We start from the raw sequence: 24084 nt of genomic DNA, 5'->3' as shown, positions 1-24084 counted from the left end.
CTACATTTAGGTTTTGCAGTAGGGATGAGAGATCAGACTCTCAACTCTGAATATATCAAGGATAGCTGAGGATTTATAGCCAAGGAGCAGAGTGGGGGTCAGGAAAATTACTAAGAGGAAACATCAAGGCTAGGGAGAATCTTGCTAGACTGACTCAAGAGGGTTTTTGCTGAAGGCACACCAGGGTGATAAGATATTGAGGGTGGGTAGATACTGAGGATGATCAGATGCCAAGGGTAGAGGGATTTTTGCTAAACTGACTCAGAATGACTTTAGCTAAAACTGGACTAATGGGTCAAGGACAGAGCTCAAGGTTGAGGCCTAGTTGAGAAGAGGGCTCAGAGGAGCCTGTCTCAGGTTGATGAGAATCTTTGTCAGTTACCTCTTCGTTACTGTATATAAAATTTTATAGTGACTACTCCTCCCCAAATCTTAAAGTTGTTTTTGTAAGTTGAAATTTTAATTACCATAAAATTTTTACTTTCTGGTAATATTTATTCAACGCCTGAAAGAAAGCTATAATAAATGCAGTTATTGGTGGCTAAAGTGACTAAAGGTGAGATTGAGTGAATAAATACTTTTATTTTATAAATTTTATTTATTTAAAAATTGAATATTAGCTGTAATGTTTACTGTCTTTCCTTTTTCCATATTTTAGGGTGCAGGGATTGTTAAACAGGACAATTTTTAATTGTATAACATAAAATTAGCCGTCTTTGAGTGTAGTTTAGAATAATGATATAGAAAGATTTTCCTTTTAATTATATTTACATATTGTTAGAAATTTGAAATTTGATCTTCATTTACAGTCTCCCTTCTGGCTTGGTGAAACATGGACTTAAGTTGCAACTGTGTCAAACCACCACACACCTTTCACTTACAGATTTGTGTTCTAGAAAGACTGTTCTGCAGCAAGGAGGATGGGTTGAAGGGAAAGAGAAGACTGAAGCCGGAAGACTGTTCTCAAAAATACTGAAATAGTGTCTGGAAGATGACACAGTAACTCCTTGGTGGAGAAGTGGGCAATTGGGTGAGGGTAGGGTACTGGGTAGTGATGGAAGGGAGATTTAATTTTTATTGAATACTTCTTTGTACTCTTTCAGTTTTATATCATGTTCATGTATTCCTATTCAATAAAATGATTAAGATCTGAACTAAAGTAGTAGCCAGTGGAGATAGAGGAAAGGGGACAGACTTGAGAATTATATAGGACATAAAGTTGATAGCATATAGGGTGTGCATATAAAGGGAAAAGGAAAGGAGAAAGAGAAAGGAAATAATGAGAATTGAGCCTAAATTTCTAGGGAATATAGAAAAGGCTTGGGGAATAAAAAGATCCATTTTGGACATGTTGGGTTTGAACTGCTTGTGCAGTCCAGGTGGGCATTTATTGTTTATTTATATATTTTTTTAAAGATTTTATTTATTTTTTAGCAGAGAAAGACAGTGAGAGAGGGAACACAAGCAGGGAGAGTGGGAGAGGGAGAAGCAGGCTTCCCGCTGAGCAGGGAGCCCGATGTGGGGCTCGATCCCAGGACCCTGGGATCATGACCTGAGCCGAAGGCAGACGCTTAACGACTGAGCCACCCAGGCTCCCATAGGTGGGCATTTATTAATTGGAGGAGGTGTAGATGGGTTTCAGGGTCAGAAGAGTAATTGATTTGGAAAAGCAAATTTGATCATTCTTAGCATGTGAAGTGGAAATGGAAGCCACTTGGGATGCTTAGGGAAAATGTGTAAAATCTTCAGAGAATAGGACATTGGATGGAATATTGAGAAGCAGTTGAATAAATTAGTACAAAAAGGAGGAGACTACAGAAGACTCAGCAGGGATAAAATATTCCTATATTTTTAAAGTTTCATTATTTTGTAAAATTCCACGTTTTAAGTTGAGAGGGCTGATGTAGAAGCGATAGCTGTTACAAGGAGGAGATGGGATCTTAGTTCACGTGAGAAAACCTTTTGGCTGTTGTCCAGAATTAGACTGATTTACTTCAGGATGTCCGTGAGCCCGTTATCTTTGGAAGTATGTTGATACCTGGCCTTTTGAAGTAGACATGGTCTGTCAGTGTAACGTAACAGATGTTGTGGATTGTGTAGTGGAGGGTACATTGGATGAGTATGAAGGGACTCTGTGGTGATCGAACCTACTAGGCTCTTGCGGACTGCTCAGACATAGATTAAGAAAATTGAAACAGAGATTATATAAATGTATACATGAGAAATCAATAGAAGTTTTGAGCAAATACTTGCTATTTTTAGACTTTTTATGACATTTTGAAGAAGTATGAGATCACATTATTGAAAGAAATCAAGGTTCCTTCACAAGATATTTTAAGGACATCTTTTATGCTTCAAAAAATACAGAGACCACTTTGCTATTTGTCAGTCTGTTTTTTTCCTGAGGTTTTATGTTGTATTTTAAACTTCCTAGGATCAGTATAATATAAATAAGGAAGCAAAACTTATAGGATATAATTTTTTTTACGTTTCTAGAATGAATGTGAACAGTTAAATTATGCAAAACAGCTAAAAGAGAGATTGGAGGCTTTTACAAGAGATTTTCTTCCTCACATGAAAGAGGAAGAGGAGGTAAGCATAATTTTTTCTCCCTTGTGATTTTGATTTATAAAATTTTTAAGATGTTGTTTTGCCTTTCATTCTTCAAAATAACGCATAGGAAGATAAGCCTCTGGTTCATTTTAGGAAAGGAAGAAAACCCCAAGAAAACAAATTTTGTTACCTCAGAGACGTTGTCACTGAATCAGTGATTTAATTCATTTGCTCTACTAATATTTATTTTCTTATTACGTAGATGGCACTGTATTGAATGTTAATAGCTTTTTATGTTACTTTAATGTCGTCTTAGAACCTTTAGAGGATTCTTGAAACTTTATTTATTTTTTAAAATTTTTTATCTTTTTTTTTTAAGATTTTATTTATTTATTTGAGAGAGAGAGAGCACAAGAGGAGGGAGGGTCAGAAGGAGAAGCAGGGAGCCTGATGTGGGACTCGATCCTAGGACTCCAGGATCATGACCTGAGCCGAAGGCAGTCGCTTAACCATCTGAGCCACCCAGGCACCCCTCTTGAAACTTTTTAACGTTTTGTGTATTTTCATGTTAAGCTTAAAGAATTTTTAGTGTTCTTTTTTTTTTTGTAGGGGATTTTGGTAATCAAATGATAGTGCTAAACTTATCAATTTTATTCCTAGTACACGTGTATTAGGATATCACTGAGTGGATGAGCAAAAGATTTTCCCATTCTCTTCTTTCTCTAAAAGTGGGGTGAATATTAGGATTAGGGTAAGGAATAGAAAAATTATTTTATGAGGAACTGGATTCTTGTTTAGTTGTTAATCAGTTACTATGATGATTATCACTTATGGCTTCACCTTATAATCAGATCTCTATTTATTTATTTATTTATTTAATTTTTTTTTTTTTAAATGAGGTTTTTTTTTTGTTTTTTTTTTAAGATTTTATTTATTTATTCATGAGAAACAGAGAGAGAGAGAGAGAGAAGCAGAGAGAGAAGCAGGCTCCCAAGGAGCAGGGAACCCGATGCGGGACTTGATCCCAGGACCCTGGGATCATGACCTGAGCCGAAGGCAGACGCTTAACCATCTGAGCCACCCAGGCGCCCCAGATCTCTATTTAAAAAACAAAACCAAACCCCACATTTTCAGCTCTTTCCAGACTGATTAAATCAGATAGAGATACTGCCTAGATATATTTTAAAGGTCCCCAAGTCATTGTAATATGAAACCAGCATCGAAGCCACTGAGTTAACTCGAGTAGTGTTTCTTAACCTGTGATACACATCAAAATTATCTGTGGAACCAAAAAAAAAAAAAAAAAAAAAAACCAGTGACTTCATTTCCTAAAGATTCTAATTCAATAAATTGGAGATTGGGACTAAGCATCTGTTTCAAAGAAGAAATGTAGATAGTTCAGAGCCTCAGTAGCGATCTGAGTTTTAGGGTTCTTAGTACACTGGGTACCTTTCTGCCTTTCTTACATGATTTAGAGGTCCTACTGTGAGGTGTTCAGTTGCTGGAGTAGCAGAAGGCAGTTAACTGACCTAAATGTCTAATCATATGACACTGCTTAAGAGTGTTTGACAGCTTTGCACAGGAAAATCTTCTGCTTCTGATGCTTTTTAATTACTTGGGATTTATTAGCCAGAGAAGCCATAAAAAGAAGGGTCTTTTTGGTGATATTTTTCTCCGCACTTTTTTGGATAAGCTGACTTGGTGGCAACAACCAAAATTTTTCTCTCTTGGAAATACTGGGTCATAATACTGCAATTGAGCCATTAATTAAAAGGTGTAGAGTAAACAAGACTAGTTAAGCATCTTTCCTTATGAATGTTTCATTTAGGTTTTTCAGCCAATGTTAATGGAATATTTTACCTATGAAGAGCTTAAGGATATTAAGAAGAAAGTGATTGCACAACACTGCTCTCAGAAGGACACCGCAGAACTCCTTAGAGGTCTTAGCCTGTGGAATCAAGCTGAGGAGCGTCAGAAGTTTTTTAAATATTCTGTGGATGAAAAGTCAGAAAAAGGTGAGATTCATATGTTTAGATAGTGAGTAAGTTCTGAGGCCATTTGTATCTTGTTGATAAGAACTTTAGATTTTGTTTGAAGACTAATTTAAGCCATTTATTTTCAAGTGTACATTTAATTGAAGACAGTAATTTTTTTTTTTTTTAAAGATTTTATTTATTAGAGAGAGAGCAAGCGATGGGGAGGGACATGGTTGCGGTGGGGGGGAGAGAGAGAGAAGCAGACTCCCCGCTGAGCAGGAAGCCTGATGTGGGGCTCAATCCCAGGCCCCCGGGATCATGACCTGAGCTGAAGGCTGATGCTTAACCAGCTGAGCCACCCAGGTGCCCCGAAGACAGTAATTTCTAAGAATTTGGTATAATTTATGATAATTTAACATCCCATATGCAATGTAATGTTGGGCCACGTGCAATATAGTGTTTCTTAAAGGAGCTTATATAGTAATAATAATAATTATTATTATTTTGGTCAGTCAGAATTATTGAAAGCTGTCATATACAGAGCACTTTTGCAGTATCATCCAGCTTTCCTTTTTTTTCCCTCCCTATCATCCAGCTTTCTGAGCTCCATTAACTATAGTGACTATTTTATCTTCCTTGTTTTTTCCATCAGTCTTTAAAATCAGTTATGTTTATAGCTTTATTTCCATCTTTTTCCATGTGTCATTCTCTTAGCTTATATCCAGTAATACACGGGAGCAGGTATGAGAGGCATTGTTTTTCTATGCACAGTTACTTTGAGAAAACATATGAGAAATGCAAATAAAGTATGCTTGTGTTTTTTTTTCATAGACTACTTCCTCATTATTATTGATCTTTGGTAGCTTTGCCTTTTAAAACGTCATTAAAGAAAATTGGCATCCTCAGGCTAGTAAAAATTTCTTTTCTGCTTCTAGATGGGCAATATCAGTGACATTCCTGTTAAAATAGCTTAAAATTCTTTGAAATTGGTCCTTTCCTCTTTATTTAACAAAGTAGGTGAGGTGCATGTTGAAACAAAAGTGTTTTTATAGGTGAACCTATAATTAAACCCATAAAGCTTGTGTGCTCACTCTGAAATGCAGCTTGTGCCTTAGACACCAAGCCAAGACCTGTTGTGTCTAGTTTAATTGTAATTATAACAGGGGATTTAAAAGCATCACACTTACTACATTTAGTTTTCCCACTCCTTCAAAGCAAATTATAGCTGTATTGTGATTAAATATTTGCCATTTGAAAAGGGTTAGGTTAAAGTAATTTGATCATAGCATTTCTGTATTTAAGTTGCTTTGTGAGGGCAAATCAGATATATGGTGTACCTCAAATTCTTTGCAGTCCTTATTGATGAATCTCTTGTAGTTTGTAGTCTGTATTGTAGCATTTCATTTGCATTTTTTTGAAAATTGCTAATGAAGTAATTCATTACAGGAAATGGGACGTTCAATGACTGTTTTGTTGTGTTTTTTTTTTTTTTTTAAGATTTTATTTATTTGACAGAGAGAGACACAGCGAGAGAGGGAACACGAGCAGGGGGAGTGGGAGAGGGAGAAGCAGGCTTCCTGCGGAGCAAGGAGCCCGATGCGGGGCTCGATCCCAGGACCCTGGGATCATGACCTGAGCCGAAGGCAGATACTTAATGACTGAGCCACCCAGGCGCCCCTCAATGACTGTTTTTTAAAATAGTTGCTGACAAAAGATTGCTGATAAATGTACACCAACATTAGAAATGTTTACAGTGTCTCAACTGGCGCACAAATAGTAGTAGGTTTGGCCACCTGTGGTTACAGAAGTTAGTTTTCACAGACCTCTTATACCAAATGTGAAAATCAAAGAGGGAGCACAAGGAAAATATTGACAGGAGTCCTAATACATGAATGGAACGTGTTGTGAGATTTGTGTGTGTCATTAAAAATGTCTTGGAGATCTCATAATCTGGCCGACTCTACACTTGAAGCTGTATAACCTGCTGGGTTCCTTTTTCAAATGATGCTTCTTATGCTACAAAGTGAGTATTGTTTTTTCTGTGACGCCTTTGTAAGAGGAAGTCAGTTCTGTGTTCATTATTGTAGTTCCCACTGATGAAGTATGATTTGGGCCATGATAGTTTAATCCTACGGGTTCTTAACAAGTTGAACATCCCCATGTTACCACTAATCCATGTTATTTCCTTTTCACATCTTGAAAGCAGGAAGGAGTGGACTTTAGGTACTGGATTTTATTTATAGAAATGCGATTGTAATTTCTTATTGCATTTGTTCTTAACAGCCTTTAATGTTAAAGTTTTTCTTTTTTTTTTATTTCAGAAGCGGAAGTGTCAGAACAATCCACAGGTATAACCCATCTTCCTCCTGAGGTAATGCTGTCAATTTTCAGTTACCTTAATCCTCAAGAATTGTGTCGATGCAGTCAAGTAAGCACTAAATGGTCTCAGCTCGCAAAAACTGGATCACTTTGGAAACATCTTTACCCTGTTCATTGGGCTAGAGGTAGGTAAATGAGACTTTTAGTTTGTTTTAAAAATTACTTCAATCTATTTTTTAAAATGATTACTTGTAGACATTAATAAGCAGGGTCAGGGAGGGAAATTCTGAGAGGTCAACCAAAAAGGAGATTTCACAGTTAGATGATGTGTTTTTTGTAAACACTTTTGAAAAACTGGCAATGCTGAAGTATTCGTGGGTGATTTATATGATGTGCGCAATTTCTTTTAAGATAATTAAGAAACAAATAGGGGTGCCTGGGTGGCTCAGTTGGTTAAGCGACTGCCTTCGGCTCAGGTCATGATCCTGGAGTCCCGGGATCGAGTCCCACATCGGGCTCCCTGCTCAGCAGGGAGTCTGCTTCTCCCTCTGACTCTCCTCCCTCTCATGTTCTCTGTCTCTCATTCTCTCTCAAATAAATAAATAAAATCTTAAAAAAAAAAAAAAAGATAATTAAGAAACAAATAGGGGAGAGAATGCAAAATAATTGGCAAAATGTTGATAATTGTTGAAGATCAATGATGAGGTCGTGGGTATTCATTATGCTAATTTTTATGCTAATTTTTAAATGCTACTTCTACTTTTGCCTGTATTTGGAGTTAAAATGAAATTAACTTGTCAGAAAAGCTTTAAATAATTAGATTATTTAAAAATGTAGAATAAATTCTATAGAATTTAAAGATGGGGCACTTATGGCTGCCTTGGTAGTGGCTTAAAATAACTGAATCTGTTTTGTCTTTAGCATGTTTTTTTTGTGATTGGTAATGCCTCATTCTAAATCACAATTTCATATTTATTTCATTGTGGTAAGTTACTTTTACATGTAAACAAAGAAAATTTTCTTTTCATGAGCATATAGTGCAGTCATGGAGTAAAAGCAAGTAATATGGCATACATTTTTCTATATGAAACTGAATTAAAATAGTTTCTTCTAAGTGACTCTTTTAACTTCACATTTAAATTAAATTTTTTTGTTTTCTATAATTTGTCACTTTGACATGGAGATATATATTTCTCACATAATTAAATTATAAATTTAAAAAATTATTTTTTATGTTAATATATAGCACCTTTAAAATAGCTGTTGTTAGATATTTATTTTTTGAGCAAAGCTATTTGAAGTATTGGATAGACTTATTAAATGATTAGAATTATTATTTTATGTAGAGTAATTTTTCCTATTGGAAAATGAAACATTGAGAAGGCAAATATGGATATATTTAATACTTTTTTGTTTAGCTCTATTTTAAATTATTAATAACTAAATAGGGATTAATACATAATTAGGTACTATTTGATGTAAAGATCAAATGTAAAAATGCCGTACAAGACTTCTGTGACCTTTTTTTTTTTTAAAGATTTTATTTATTTATTTGAGAGAGAGAATGAGATAGAGAAGAGAGAGCATGAGAGGGGGGAGGGTCCAAGGGAGAAGCAGACACCCTGCTGAGCAGGGAGCCCGATGCGGGACTCGATCCCGGGACTCCAGGATCATGACCTGAGCCGAAGGCAGTCGCTTAACCAACTGAGCCACCCAGGCGCCCCAAGACTTCTGTGACCTTAACCAGATCTTAACTGTGCTTCCTTTTTTGTTTTTTATATGTTTAAACAAAAAGTTTCAATAAAAATCTTTTTTTAAATTTATTGTGTTTGTTTCCTTTTTTAAATATATTTTTTATTTTTTTAAATGTTTTATTTATTTATTTATTTATTTATTATTTATTTATTTATTCATGAGAGTCAGAGAGAGAGAGAGAGGCAGAGGCAGAGGGAGAAGGAGGCTTCCCGCTGAGCAGGGAGCCCGATGCAGGACTCGATCCCAGGACCCTGGGATCATGACCTGAGCCGAAGGCAGACGCTTAACCTACTGAGCCACCCAGGCACCCCTATGGTGCTTGTTTCTAGTGACTCTCAGTCAGAATTTATTTTACCACCATCCAGGGAACATTTTGAAATGTCTGGAGACGTTTTTGTTTGTCCCATTTTGGGGGATTTTACAAGCCTCCAGTGAGTAGAGGCCAGGGTTGCTGCTAAACACTGTACTGCAGTGCACGGTGCAGCTCCCCACAGCAAAGAACTACCCAGCCTGGAATGTGAGTACTGTTAACGATTGAGAAAGTGTAATTTTGATGTAATATTAAGAGTTCAATAAATTCCGCATTGTCTCTCACTTCACAGTTGTGTAATTTAATTGCAGTATATTCTCCAGGATCTTTAAATTTATGATTTAGCTTTACCTTAATCTTTTCCCTTTGACTGTGTTCCTGCCTATTGCTGAATTGCCGACTACTCACTACTGAGCAGAAAGTCTTTGCTTACTTTTGTTTATTAGCTATCCTCATTTGGAGGGTATTGCTGGTGCCAGTGTGAAGCCACAGTAGGGGAAAAAGGTTAAGTTCTTTTCAATGATTTCTAAAATTGCATGTAAGACTATTGATAATTACTTTTCATAATTCTTTTTAGTATGTCTGAAATTCCTTTGCATATTAAGTGTAATTTTTAAACCATAGTTGAACATTTCTAACAATTGCTGGCCCATTGCTTAGAGCCTATTTTCTGTGTGCAGAGATTTTTATTGTAAAGAGGTTTTTTTTTTTTTTTTTTTTTTTTTTGTAATGGTAGCCAGTCTAATCTTATTTTGTTCCTCTTTATTTATTTGTTGAGTAGGTGACTGGTATAGTGGTCCAGCAACTGAACTTGATACGGAACCTGATGAGGAATGGGTGAGAAACAGAAAAGATGAAAGTCGTGCTTTTCAGGAGTGGGATGAAGATGCTGATATAGATGAATCTGGTAAGCTGTGTTTGGAATTAAAATTAGTACATGGTTCTTTAGTAATTAATATATTTAACAGTTAAGTGCTTATAAATTATTAGGTGTTAAGATTTACAATTCTAAAGAAATTGGAGTTTATAAGCCTGCTACTTTGTAAAACATTTTTTTTTTAAAGATTTATTTGTTTATTTATTTGAGAGAGACACAGCGAGTGAGGGAACACAAGCAGGGGGGAGTGGGAGAGGGAGAAGCAGGCTTCCCGCAGAGCAGGGATCATGACCTAAGCCAAAGGCAGACGCTAATGACTGAGCCACCCAGGTGCCCCAACTTTGTAAAATTTGAAAGAATAATAAACAAATTTAAAATTTATTCTGTTTAAGTGTATATAGGGTTATTTCCCATCTGTTTTTATATTTAAATGCTTAAATCAAAAAATAATGGTGGTTCTCCTTATTGAAGTAATGTGGATTCATTATAGCACTTTGAAGTTTACAGTGTGTTTTTTAGGACCATTTTATTTGATCAGTTCAGCAATATTTATTGAGTCATCGTGGCCCAGAGGAAGGAGCATGAAGCTGTTGAGTCTGTTTATTCATTTGTAAACAGTCATACCACTTGCCTCACAATGTTGTGGAATTAAGAAGTAATGTATATATGAAAATTCTCCATAAATGATGAGGGATTATAACTAGTGTAGCTGTTCTTACAGCACTGTGGGAGAATTGAAGGATGACTAAGACTTTATCCCTACCCTTACAGAACTCATATGGGAGAGAATTTAGAATACATAATTCTTTTTTTTTTTTTTTTTAAGATTTTATTTATTTGACAGAGAGAGACACAGCGAGAGAGGGAACACAAGCAGGGGGAGTGGGAGAGGGGGAAGCAGGCTTCCCGCTGAGCAGGGAGCCCGATGTGGGGCTCGATCCCAGGACCCTGGGATCATGACCTGAGCTGAAGGCAGATGCTTAATGACTGAGCCACCCAGGCGCCCCTAGAATAGGTAATTGTTAATTCAAGGTATATAATAAAAAATGCCACAATAGAGGTGCAGAAAGACACTATATGGGAGTGTGGAGGAGGGAGATACAAGTTCTTAGGTACTATTCTAGGAAGTAATTACTAAAAGATGGTGAAATCATGAAAAAAAACCCCAACAGATAAGACATTCTAATACCTGGTAAAACTGAAACTGTAGGGAATTTTTATTTATAACTTGCCCACTTAAAAAATACTAAGCTGGGGGCGCCTTGGTGGTGCAGTCAGCTAAGCTTCTGACTCTTGGTTTCTGCTCAGGTGGTGATCTCAGGGTTGTGGGATCCAGCCCCGCATCAGGCTCCGTGCTCAGCGGGGAGTCTGCTTGAATTTCTGTCCCTCTCCCCGCACCTCAAAATAAATAAATAAATCTTAAAAAATAGTAAGCTGGCTTGGCAAAAGAACTAAACGTGGAAAAAGAGGAGTATAAATATAAAGATTATTATTTCAGTACAAGTTTACTTATGTGAAATGAAGTCACCACATTGTGTTATAGTTTTGAACATTTAGAGGATGCTACATAAGGAAAAGGTCTGTTCCAGCTAGATTTGGTGATATGCTTACCCTGTGGCAAGAACTTTCTTGGGCATGAGGTTAATAGTGAATGAAATAGGAAAAAAAAAAATCCTTGGCCTTAAAATTTGGAGAGAGGAGGGGCGCCTGGGTGGCTCATTCAGTTAAGCATCTGCCTTTGGTGCATGATCTCAGGGTCCTGGGATCAAGCCCCACATTGGGCTCCTTGCTCAGCCAGGAATCTGCTTCTTCCTCTCTGTCTCCCTCTGCCCCTCCACCTGCTTTTCAACTCCCTCTCTCTCAAATAAATAAAATCTAAAAAAAAAAAAAAATTTGGATAGTGGAGATAAACGATAAACCCAGGCAAAATATATATGCTATATTGGATAGTGTCAAGTGCCATGGAGCAAAATGAAGTGCCAGGAAGAGAGGAAAGAAATTAAAATTTTAAGTAGGGTGATTAGTTAAGGTCCTCTGAGAAATTTGAGTAAAACCCATGTGCGTTTTAAAGTCTTTACCAAACTTAGTGTATTTGTCTCAACGCTTGAGGATAGCCAAAGAATGCTTATCAATAAGATTCACATTGAAGGTAAAGGTTAAGGCTGTAATGATTGAGCCTTGTTAAGGTAATATATGTGTTCAGCTGTTTGGTGTATCTAAGACTAAACTTTGGATCTACAAACTGTGTTTTATGTTAGCGCTTTTTTAGTTTAGTTGTCTTTACTAGTCTTGCAGGAAGATACTATTCTTCGTAGGATGTTTAATTTCTTTTTTTTTTTTTTTAAGGATTTCACAGTAAATAATACAGATTTAGATAGAGAGGACCACAGAAACAAAAGAATTATTTGGGAATAAAATTATAGTAGAATAAATAGGGTTTGCTAACAGTCATTTTTATCTCTGCACTTTATACATATGTCTGACTAAACAAGAAATTTAAAGATTTTATTTATTTATTCATAAGAGATAGAGAGAGAGGCAGAGGGGGAAGCAGGCTCCCTACTGAGCAGGGAGCCCGTTGCGGGACTCGATCCCAGGACCCTGAGATCATGACTCGAGCTGAAGGCAGTGCTTAACTGTCTGAGCCACCCGGGCACCCTAAACAAGAAATTTAGGTAAATCTGTAAATATGGAACCATTAGTCACAAATTCAGAATTTTTCTTTTCATATTTCATTTGTTAGCCACACTCAGTTTTATTTTAAATGAGACTTTCTTAAAAATGAGACTTTCTTAATTTATTCTGTTAAACTATTTTATGTTTAGAGACATTCAGGTTAGGTCTTTAGGTAAGCATAATAATAATAGTGTCCTGAGAAAGGTGATACAATTATTAATTCATTCTTTTTAGTGTAGTTGGTGTACTTTTTTTCCCTTATATCAAATTGGAGTTTGTAGTGTTTGTTGTGTTGGTTGTTAACAGTGTGGCATCTTATTGTAAACATCTAAGCTCTACAGAAGTTATTAAGCAAAAACCAAAAGTCATGCTTCTTAAAAATTCTAAGGTACTTTTGTTTGATTCGTTATGACCAGGGTCACTCAGTTGTTTTAAATCCCTTTTAGCTCTGTGTACCTTTTATTTTTCTAAAATAACAAATGATACTTTTTATCATAGTCATTTTTCTTTTAACATCCTGTATTTTCTTGAAGAGCTTCTACTGTTCTTTAAATATTGTTTTTTTTCCAAAACTTTTTCAATTTCCTGAAACTGGAGTTATTTTTCTCTCTCTGCTATACTTACCTAATCACCTTCAACCTTGAAGCAAGTGAAAAAAAATCTTCCCTTCATTCTCATTACAAACTTTTTTTTTTCCTTTTGTCTCTTTTTAGTTGATGTCAGACATGTCAAATATTAAGTTCTGGTGAGTGAGACCTTATCCATTGAAGTTGCTTTGCATACATAAGGGAGTTTAAGAATAGCATAAAGTATTAAAAAAAAAGAGAGAGAGGGAAAAGGGGGCGCCTGACTCTTGATCATAGCTTGGGTCTTGATTTCAGGGTCATGTGTTCAAGCCCTGCGTTGGGCTCCACACTGGACATGGAGCCTACTTTAAAAAAAAAAAAGAATAGCAAAAAGTATTTCATATTTAATGACTTGGTGATTCCTTGAGTAGCCTAGTTATAATTAGTGGTGTCAAATTCTTAGATTTTTGAATTCATTTTACAGAAGAGTCTGCAGAGGAATCGATTGCTATCAGCATTGCACAAATGGAAAAACGTTTACTTCATGGCTTAATTCATAACATTCTACCATATGTTGGAACTTCAGTAAAAACTATAGTATTAGCATACAGCTCTGCAGTTTCCAGCAAAATGGTATGTATAAATTAGCACTAGTTTGGGTATTAAGAAAAAGTAGCAGTGATCTAAATTTGGTTTACTTATTCCTGAATTTAATGAAGGAAAAAAAAAACAGCTGTTTACCCATGAGAGTGTCTTCCCATGGGCAGGCGTGCACTGCTAACTTTTCATGTTATTTAATTTCAGTTTTCATAGTAATTTTGGTATAGAGGTACTGTCTACACGTTATAGAAAAGGAAACAGACTAGGAGACGTTAAACAATTTATTCAGTTTCACAGATACTAAGTTAAGTGATGAAACCCAGTTTTTTATGATTCTTTATATATAAGGCTTGGTAAAACAGGCAAGTGAGATTAAATAACTGTTTTACAAGTCTGTCTTGTAATGTCCTACATTAGAATCTCCTTGGGTATTCCTTAAAAATGTAAATTTCCTGGGTCTAATCTCATGGTTATTAAAACAGATTCTCCAGAGTTTGAGTCCAGAATATATGTAATGCAGAATTGAAGTGATTTTTACATGCACAAAAGCTTGAGAACCACTGGCTTATGTTATTTACTAAGTTATATCTTTCTTAATCCACCCTCCCTACCTTAGGTTAGGCAGATTTTAGAACTTTGTCCTAACTTGGAGCATCTGGATCTGACCCAGACTGACATTTCAGATTCTGCATTTGACAGGTTAGTTATTTTTGAATATTTCAGTATGATAATTTATTTCTACCTATGAATTAGTAGAATTGTTCTGTAGTTTGTTTCCATAATAACAGTTTAATTGTATTATTTTTTACTTTCAGAACTCAGTCATGTATGACTATAACTTGATAGTACCCTCCAGTTCTTTGCTTCTTTGTCCATAGGGTCCAGCCGATCCAGAAACTCAATTTGCATCATCCTGTCATCTTTATAATCCTGTTACTGTTTCTAGACCTTTGAGCCTTGCTGGGCAGTCAATGTAGATTGGCACTATATGTTTTTAAGAAGTTTCCAATTTCATCTGGGCTCCAAATGCCATTTGGCAAAGCTTTCTCTTACATTCTTCATATTCTGGAACTGTGACATTTTCCTCAAGCTACAATCTTCACAGGTTTTATTTCCTTAGATGCCATCACTTTCCTTCTTCTTCTATTTCACCCTTCTCTTTCACACCCTAGCATTTATATCAGCATCTCTCTACCTGTTTCAGAGGGAGAGGTCTACCTTTCTCTGGCTATGGCTAATTCTCTCCCAGTTCCTAGACTTTGTTTCTTCTGGATCTTCTTCCTTTAATCATTAGTTATTCTTTCTTTGGTGTTGTACAGCCTTTCCTCCTGGTTACTTTTTGGAATGATAAGTGAAGTCTCTCCCTTCCATACCTTTCTCCTCTCCTCCCCTTCTGTTAGGTTAGCAATACTCTTAGACCCTAATTACTCTTACTGTCTTTTCCTATCCCTAGCATCTAAAATGATGCCTCACAGTAGATATTCAGTAAATATTTGATTATATTAGATTTTAAATCTTCTAGTTTCTATCTACTCACATACAGTCAAGTGCTTTTGAAGATTTTAACAATATCCACTGATAGTCTTATTATTTCTTAATTATAGTTGGTCTTGGCTTGGTTGCTGCCAGAGTCTTCGGCATCTTGATCTGTCTGGATGTGAAAAAATTACAGATGTGGCTCTAGAGAAGATTTCTAGAGCCCTTGGAATTCTGACATCTCATCAGAGTGGCCTTTTAAAAACTTCTTCAAGCAAAATTACTTCGACTACATGGAAGAATAAAGACATTACCATGCAGTCCGCCAAGCAGTATGCTTGTTTGCACGATTTAACTAACAAAGGTATTGGAGAAGAAATGGATAATGAACACCCCTGGACTAAGCCCGTTTCTTCTGACAGTTTCACTTCTCCGTATGTGTGGATGTTAGATGCTGAAGATTTGGCTGATATTGAAGATGCTGTAGAATGGAGACATAGAAATGTTGAAAGTCTTTGTGTAATGGAAACAGCATCCAACTTTAGTTGTTCCTCTGCTGGTTGTTACAGTAAAGATATTGTTGGACTAAGGACTAGTGTCTGTTGGCAGCAGCATTGTGCTTCTACGGCCTTTGCATATTGTGGTCATTCGTTTTGTTGTACAGGAACAGCTCTAAGAACTGTGTCAGCACTCCCAGAGTCTTCTGCATTGTGTAAAAAAGCATCAAGGACTAGATTGCCTAGAGGAAAAGACTTAATTTACTCTGGGAGTGAAAAATCTGATCAAGAGACTGGACGTGTACTTCTCTTTCTCAGTCTGTCTGGATGTTATCAGATCACAGACCATGGTCTCAGGTAAGTAATCAGTTGCAGAATATTAAGAAATGGACATGCTTGGGGCGCCTGGGTGGCTCAGTTGGTTAAGCGACTGCCTTCGGCTCAGGTCATGATCCTGGAGTCCCGAGATCGAGTCCCACATCGGGCTCCCTGCTCAGCAGGGGGTCTGCTTCTCCCTCTGACCCTCTTCCCTCTCGTGCTCTCTGTCTCTCATTCTCTCTCTCATATAAATAAAATCTTTAAAAAAAAAAAAAAGAAATGGACATGCTTACATTCTCAAATGGAATATTAAAATTTCACTTAAGTCATTCCTTTTAGCTGATTTGTTTAACCGAAAGAGTTAACCAGAATCTGTCCTACTTCAAAGCATTAGAACAATATAACTTGAGCTCGAAGTTTCATTTCAGTCCATTTAAATTCTTTGTGATATACGGAAGAACATTAAGAGTTTATTTTGTTTTTTTTTTCAAAGAATTTTTGTTTATTTTTTAGAGAGAGTGCGTGTACGCGCACAAGATGGGGAAGGGCAGAGGGAGAAGCAGACTCCCTGCTAAGCAGGGAGCTCGATGCGAGAATCCCAGGACCCTGGGATCCTGACCTGAGCCGAAGGCAAACACTTAACCAGTTGAGCCACCCAGGCGCCCAGAACACTGAGTTTAATCAATACTTAGCAAATGCCTCCAAATTTTCTAAGGTGCTTTAGAGGGTGAAAAGATAAATGAGATGATAGTTTTTCCCTCAAGGGCTTGTAACAGAAGAAAATAATGTATACCATATTCTGTTGCTGTGTATTATTTTTGTACACTCTTTAAGGGATGTCGAGTAAAAATTCTGTAGGGATCAAAGGAGAGAGAGAGACAGACCTCTCATTCAATTGTAGTAAATGATCAGGAAATTTAATGAGGAAGGGGGCCTGTCTGGATCAGTCACCAGAGCAGCTGACTCTTGATCTCAGGGTTGTGAGTTCAAGCGCCACGTTGGACATGGAGGGAGCGCCTACTTAAAAAAAAAAGAGGAAAAAAATTAAGAAATGACACTGAATTGAATCTTGAGGAAAAACGAAGGATTTTGGTAGGTGGCAGTTGGAGTAGACACCATTCTTTCCCAGCAGTGGGGATTACTTGAGCACACAGTACACGCAGTAGTAAAGTGCTGTTGTAGTTGCTTTTGTTATTTTGTTGTTATGGCTGTTCTCAGCATTAATAATGTGCAATAATTATTTCATTTGATAGGAACTTTTGGAAATTGTTTATGTGTTTTCTCTTTTACCCTGTAAGAGCCTTGAATTTTATTAAGGTTCTTTAATAATGGGGTGCTAGATATGTTAATGAAAATTCATCCAACATAAAGCCTAATACTCTTCTCGGAGGTATGATCTTTAGCAGATTAAGTTGGACTCAACAGGGAATGTCTAGAGACTTGGTATTCCAGTTTGGTTGTAGTGAAGGATATGTACTGGGCGATAGTAGGATACAGATTTATAAAAGTAGGTTGGTGATACATAAGTGGAAGGCAGAAAAGCAGAAAAATAGTATTTTTTTAGTAGCTTTCTGTATTCTTTCTTTAAAAAGCGAGGTCCTTAAAAATATACGTATTTCAGATGTACCCCACATGGTTTAGTAATTTACAAAAATGTTTGCAGTTAAAACTTCTATAAATAAGATCCTATTTTAAATTTATAGGAAAGTTAGCGGAAAAAGGGATCTTTGTAAAGGTTTTTGGAAAGAAAATAATTCTATACTAATTTATTGGCATTAATACTAGAATTTGACCTACTAAAGGGGTGCAGAATTACATTTATTTCATCATTTAGGATTTTCTTTAACTTAAATGAGTCATGGCTTTATATTGGGGATTTTTGGAAACTGTAGAATGTCTGTGGAAGTGATTTAGTGCCATTATATAGCCTTAAGTTTTTACAAAAAGCACTGTTGAGTTGTATTGGAATTGAATAGCCAGAGTTTAGAGTTTTTGGTCTTTGAGCATGATCTACTTGTACTGTCTTTTTAAGTTATAAAGAGACTACATGGGAGAAATTCTGTATTTTACTTTCTGGTTTTTTTTGTCATTAAAATCTTTAGTAGAGGGCACCTGGGTGGCTCAGATGGTTAAGCGTCTGCCTTCGGCTCAGGTCATGATCTCAGAGTCCTGGGATCGAGTCCCGCATCGGGCTCCCTGCTCCTTGGGAGCCTGCTTCTCCTCTGCCTCTCTCTCTCTCTCTCTCTGTGTCTCTCATGAATAAATAAATAAGAATAAAAAAAAAATCTTTAGTAGATTAATTGATCTCTTTCTTCCTAGAGCAAGGAAGGGTGGAGGTGAAACATTCATTAGCCCAGAGAGGTAGCTCTTCTCAGCAGCTAGATTCTAGTTCATGTTTTATAGGACCCACTTGGAGCTCTCTTAGGTTATGTGTTCTTATGCACAATGTTGGAGAAAATACCGTGGTTCACTCACTTTCGGGCCAGACAGACTTGGTGTAGGTTGATACTGTTTTCTTTTTCTACATAACTGTCTATCTAAAATACTTAACCTGAGCCTTATATAAAATGAATAGATGACACATAGTAGATTTTCAATAAGTAGTAGCAGCTGTGTAATGATTGTTAGTTACCTTTGACATGAGCCTTTGGAAATTGATTACATATTTATATTGTAAGAAGACAGTATATAATATACATAACATACAAAATATGTGTTAATTGACTGTTTATGTTATGGGTAAGGCTTCCAGTCAGTAGTAGGCTACTAGTAGTTAAGTGTTTGGGAGTCAGAAGTTACACTCAGATTTTCTCTTGCGTGAGGTGGGAATTGTTGATGTGTTTACCTCTGAATTGTTCAAGGGTCAACTGTAGATTTGAGTATTACCAGACTTCTTTAATAATCGAATGTCAGATGTATTATAATGAAGAATTTATCCAGCACAAAACCTAATACTTCCCTGCCATTATAAAAGATACTTAATATGAAATTATTACAAAAATCTTTCAGAAGTCGTGTACAAGAATGTTTTCCCCTGAGGTAACTGCTGTTGCTGTGGTTTGGCTGCTGTGCATCATTCCCTTAATTTTCTTTTTGCTCAAACTAAGGTGTATAGATTGTAGTTAAAGCAATAGAAAGTAAAAGACAACCATATTCTCATTCCTTTTTAAACTTTTTAATTATATTTTTATATTATATTCCTGATATGGTTTAAGTTGTTTTTGAATGTAAATTGGTTTTAAAGTAAAAGGAATTTTTGGTTCAGTTTAAAACCTATTCATTTTCCAATACCATTATCTTTTTCATTACCACTATACCTTATTAAAACTTATCTGTGGCTCCATTCAGTTGCATTTTTTTTCTTTTTTTTTTCAGTTTTATTTTAAGTAATCTCTACACCCGGTGTGAGGTTCATACTCACAACCCTGAGATCAAGACTTGCATGCTCTTCTGACTGAGTCAGCCAGGCGCCCCTCAGTTGCATTTTCTTTTTTTTTTTTAATTTTTTATTTTTTTAAGTTAAAATTTTTTTTTTACTTTTAATGTTGTGGTGGGTTTTTTTGGGGAGGGGGTACAAAAAGGTGATTTTATTAAAGCACGGGGATAGGACCCATGAGCAGAAAGAGCTGCTGCCACTTTTATTGTTTTTTAAGTAGGCTCCACACCCATCCTGAAGTCCAGCGTGTAGGGCCCAAACTCAGTACCCTGAGATTCAAGACCTGAGCTGAAGTCGAGTCAGGCACTCAACCAACTGAGCTACCCACGTGCCCCCAGTTGCATTTTCAATATGTCCAGTTTTATTGTTCAAAGAATGAAATAACACATACAACCTTTTGTAACATTTCAGAGCTGCAGTGATATCTGAGCAACTGGCAGTTTTCCTATGTTTTCTTAGTTTTGTTGGTTTTTTTTTTTTTTTAAAGATTTTATTTATTTATTTAACTGACAGAGAGAGACAGCTAGAGAAAGAACACAAGCAGGGGGAGTGGGAGAGGGAGAAGCAGGCTTCCCGCGGAGCAGGGAGCCCGATATGGGGCTCGATCCCAGGACCCTGGGATCATGACCTGAGCTGAAGGCAGCCGCTTAACCAACTGAGCCACCCAGGTGCCCCTTGTTGGGATATTTTTAAATAAGCCAGAATTTATTAAAAATTCTGTATAATTAAAAATCGATTTCAAAGGGAGTCAGAATTTTGATTAATATAATTAAGAGGTATCTTCTATTTGCTTTTAGTGAAAAAGGATTTAGAAACTTCTTAGTAAGGTTTGGAAAATGCTAGGAGGGGGTCATATTTCATCTAAAAGAATTATAGAGGGGATGCGTTGTGGGGTTGGGGAACTGGATGATGGACATTAAGGAGGGCACATGATATATAATGAGCACTGGGTATTATATAAGACTGATTAATTACTGAACTCTACATCTGAAACTAATAATATATCATATGTTAATTAATTGAATTTAAATAAAAAATGCAAAAAAAGCAGAATTATAGGGCTTTATTTGAATACAAGTTTCCTTCCCCACTTTCCTTTAAGGCAGGAAGTGAATTCCTAAGTGAAATTTGAAAAAAAGCATGAAAGTGATTTTTAGTTGTTATTTCACAGTATGATTTTAGCACTTACTAATTTTGATATTAACCTTAGAAATAAGTAAAAAATTTACTGCTATTGGCAATGGAAATAAGTTACAGTTCTGCCTTATGGTTTTGCAACTAGTGGTGAAGAGTTTGTATATGAGATATCCTTGAAATAAACACTTGAGTTTGAATTGTTTTTAAAGATTTATTTATTTTAGAGAGAGAGAGAGCGAGCACATGGTGGGGGTGGGGCAGAGGGAGAGGGAGAGAGAGTCTTTTTTTTTTTTTTTTTTAAAGATTTTATTTATTTGAGAGATCAGAGGGAGAAGCAGACTCCCTGCCGAGCAGGGAGCCCAATGCGGGACTTGATCCCGGGACTCCAGGATCATGACCTGAGCCGAAGGCAGTGGCTTAACCAACTGAGCCACCCAGGCGCCCGAGGGAGAGAGAGTCTTAAGCAGACTGCACTCACTTAGCATGGAGCCCCATGTGGGGCTTGATCTCACGACCTTGAGATCATGACCTGAGCCAAAACCAAGAGTCAAATGCTTAACCACCTGCACCACCTAGGTGCCCCTGACTGAGTTTGAATTTAAGGAAGAATTAATTTTGATGATGGGGAACCACACAGGAACTATCCTATCTGATATCATTTGGACTGCTGGCTGACTGAAAAAGTCTCCAGTCTGAGTGCAAATGACCTTTTTAGTCAGGTTTCCTGAAGGAATCTTTCTAAATCATTTACATACTTATTGAGCACCTACTATATGTTCTAATTGCTAGGGATCTAACCATCTGAGCCACCCAGGCGCCCCATCATTAGTTTTTGATGTAGTGTTCTACGATTCACTGTTTGTAGATAACACCCAGGGCTCCATGCAGTACGTGCCCTCCTTAATACCCCTTACTGGGCTAACCCATCCCCCCACCCCACTCCCCTCTAAAACCCTCAGTTTGTTTCTCTGAGTCCATAGTCTCTCATGGTTTGTCTCCCTTTCCGATTTCCGCCCCCCTTCATTTTTCTCTTCCTTCTCCTAATGTCCTCCATGCTATTCTTTATGTTCCACAAATAAGTGAAACCATATGATAATTGACTTCTCTGCTTGACTCACTTCACTTAGAGTAATCTCCTCCAGTCCCATCTATGTTGACATAAAAGTTGGGTATTCACCCTTTCTGATGGCTGAGTAATACTCCATTGTATATATGGACCACATCTTCTTTATCCATTCATTTGTTGAAGGGCATCTCGGCTCTTTCCACAGTTTGGCTATTGTAGACATTGCTGCTATGAACATTGGGGTGCATATGGCCCTTCTTTTCACTACATCTGTGTCTTTGGGGTAAATACCCAGTAGTGCAGTTGCTGGGTCATAGGGTAGCTCTATTTTTAATTTTTTGAGGCATCTCCACACTGTTTTCCAAAGTGGCTGTACCAGCATACATTCCCACCAACAGTGTAAGAGGGTTCTCCTTTCTCCACAGCCTCTCCAACGTTTGTTATTTCTTGCCTTGTCAGTTTTTGCCATTCTAACTGGTGTAAGGTGGTATCTCAGTGTGGTATCTCAATGTGGTTTTGATTTGAATTTCCCTGATGGCTAAAGATGATGAACATTTTTTCATGTGTCTGTTAGTCATTTGTATGTCTTCTTTTGAGAAGTGTCTGTTCATGTCTTCTGCCCATTTTTTGACTTGATTATTTGCTTTTTGGGTGTTGAGTTTGAGAAGTTCTTTATAGATTTTGGAACCAGCCCTTTATCTGATATGTCATTTGCAAATATCTTCTCCCATTCTGTAGGTTTCCTCTTTGTTTTGTTGACTATTTCCTTTTGCTGTGCAGAAGCTTTTTATCTTGATGAAGTCCTAAAAGTTTACTTTCACTTTTGTTTCCCTTGCCTTTGGAGACGTGTCTTGAAAGAAGTTGTTGTGGCCGATGTCGAAGAGGTTACTGCCTTTTTGTATTTATTATGTTGGTTTAAAAATTATTTCAGTTTTTGGCACCTGCGTGGCTCAGTTGGTTAGGCATCGGACCCTTGATCTCAGCTCAGGTCTAGATCTGAGGGTTGTGAGTTCAAGCCCTGCATTGGGCTCCAGACTGTGTGTGGAGCCTACTTAAAAAATAATAGTAATAAAAATTATTTCAGTTAATCACAACAGTAACTACAACTGGTGTCATTAGGTGTGAGAACAAATAAAACTCACATATGCGTACAACTTAGTATATGGGAATAGAGGTGCTAATTGGGAGCTTTCAGTCCTGCATTAGTCATTATGTTCTATTTAGGGATGGCGGGGTAGCATGAGTTTTGGCACATTGGTTATATGGGGCTTGTTACAAGAGCATTGACTATAAAAACGTAGATTGAAAATCAAGATTTTTTTTTTTTTAAGATTTTTATTTGAGAGAGAGAAAGGGTGAGAGAGGGAGCACAAGCAGCGGGGGAGAGGCAGAGGGAGAGGGAGAAATAGACGCTCCACTGAACAGGGAGCATGATGAGGGACTTGATCCCAGGACCCTGGGATCATGACCTGAACTCAAGGCAAATGCTTAACCCACTGAGCCACGCAGGTGCCCCGAAAATCAATATTTTAAAGTAGATTGAAGCCATAGGGAACAGATAGTGTTATGTGTATAGTCTTAATGCAACATTTTCAGTTTTTCTAGGAATGAAATAAATCTTGGCTGTTAACTGATTAAAAGTAGCCTCTTAATTAAATTCCCAACCTTCTTTGGCCCCCTCACATTGCCATTATTGTTTTGTTATACACTACTGTTTCTCCTCCTCCTCTTTTTTTTTTTTTTTTTAAAGATTTTATTTATTTATCTGACAGACAAAGACACAGAGAGAGAGGGAACACAAGCAGGGGGAGTGGGGGAGGGAGAAGCAGGCTTACCGCTGAGCAGGGAGCCCGATGAGGGGCTCTATCCCAGGACCCTGGGATCATGACCTGAGCCTAAGGCAGATGCTTAATGACTGAGCCACCCAGGTGCCCCTACTGTTTCTCTTCTTGAGCCCAAGGCAACTGCTCTTTTAATTTTTTGCAGACAACATATATTGTTAGGTCTTACTTTTTAAAATTCAGTCAGATATTTCCTGTCATTTAATTGATCTATTTGGGCTATTTACATTTAACATAATTATTGATACGGTTATTTTTATGCCTATCATCTTGCTGTTTGTTTTCCTTTTGTTTTATCTTTTCTTCATTTTGTCTTTTCCTGCTTGTTTTGGATTTTTTAAGTACTTTTTAGCATCTTGTTTTATTTCTTCTGTTGGCTAGTACCTCATTTTAGTGTTTGTTCCAGGGTTTGTATGCATTTTTTTAAAGTCATTGTTTACTAATCCCATCATTGTCATTTATTGGTCTGTTTCTGTTGATTGATTTTTTCCTGATTCTTTGAATGTCTAGTATTTCATTTGATACCAGATAGTGTGAATTATACATTGTTGAATTCTGGATTTTGTTCTTTTTCTTTAAAGATTACTACTTTTGAATCTGCTCTGTAATATTTCTATAACTTGTATATATTTCTGTAACTTTTTTTTCTTATTGCATGTCAATACTTTGTTTAATGTTTCT

The 24084-nt window shown here is 36.8% G+C and overlaps 1 protein-coding gene and 1 long non-coding RNA gene across 2 annotated transcripts in view; both read left to right on the top strand.

Moving 5' to 3' along the window:
• Positions 1-24084, top strand: part of LOC141372572 (uncharacterized) — a 120382-nt gene that overhangs the window by 69774 nt on the left and 26524 nt on the right. The gene's annotated exons all lie outside the window — the stretch shown is intronic.
• The window catches only part of FBXL5 (F-box and leucine rich repeat protein 5), a 45311-nt gene that overhangs the window by 9957 nt on the left and 11270 nt on the right, over positions 1-24084 (top strand). Inside the window, exons 3-9 of the mRNA XM_025887316.2 lie at positions 2497-2592; positions 4382-4568; positions 6851-7033; positions 9695-9820; positions 13517-13665; positions 14249-14331; positions 15237-15962. Coding sequence (XP_025743101.1) covers positions 2497-2592; positions 4382-4568; positions 6851-7033; positions 9695-9820; positions 13517-13665; positions 14249-14331; positions 15237-15962 — 1550 coding nt within the window. The remainder of the gene's footprint in view (positions 1-2496; positions 2593-4381; positions 4569-6850; positions 7034-9694; positions 9821-13516; positions 13666-14248; positions 14332-15236; positions 15963-24084) is intronic.

The sequence above is a fragment of the Callorhinus ursinus genome, unplaced genomic scaffold (genome assembly GCF_003265705.2).
Source record: "Callorhinus ursinus isolate GAN/ISIS: 27379988/994484 unplaced genomic scaffold, GSC_fseal_2.0 scaffold4, whole genome shotgun sequence".
Taxonomy (NCBI): Eukaryota; Metazoa; Chordata; class Mammalia; order Carnivora; family Otariidae; genus Callorhinus; species Callorhinus ursinus.
Note: the sequence above shows the minus strand (reverse complement) of the source record. Positions and strands in the feature narration are given on the sequence as shown.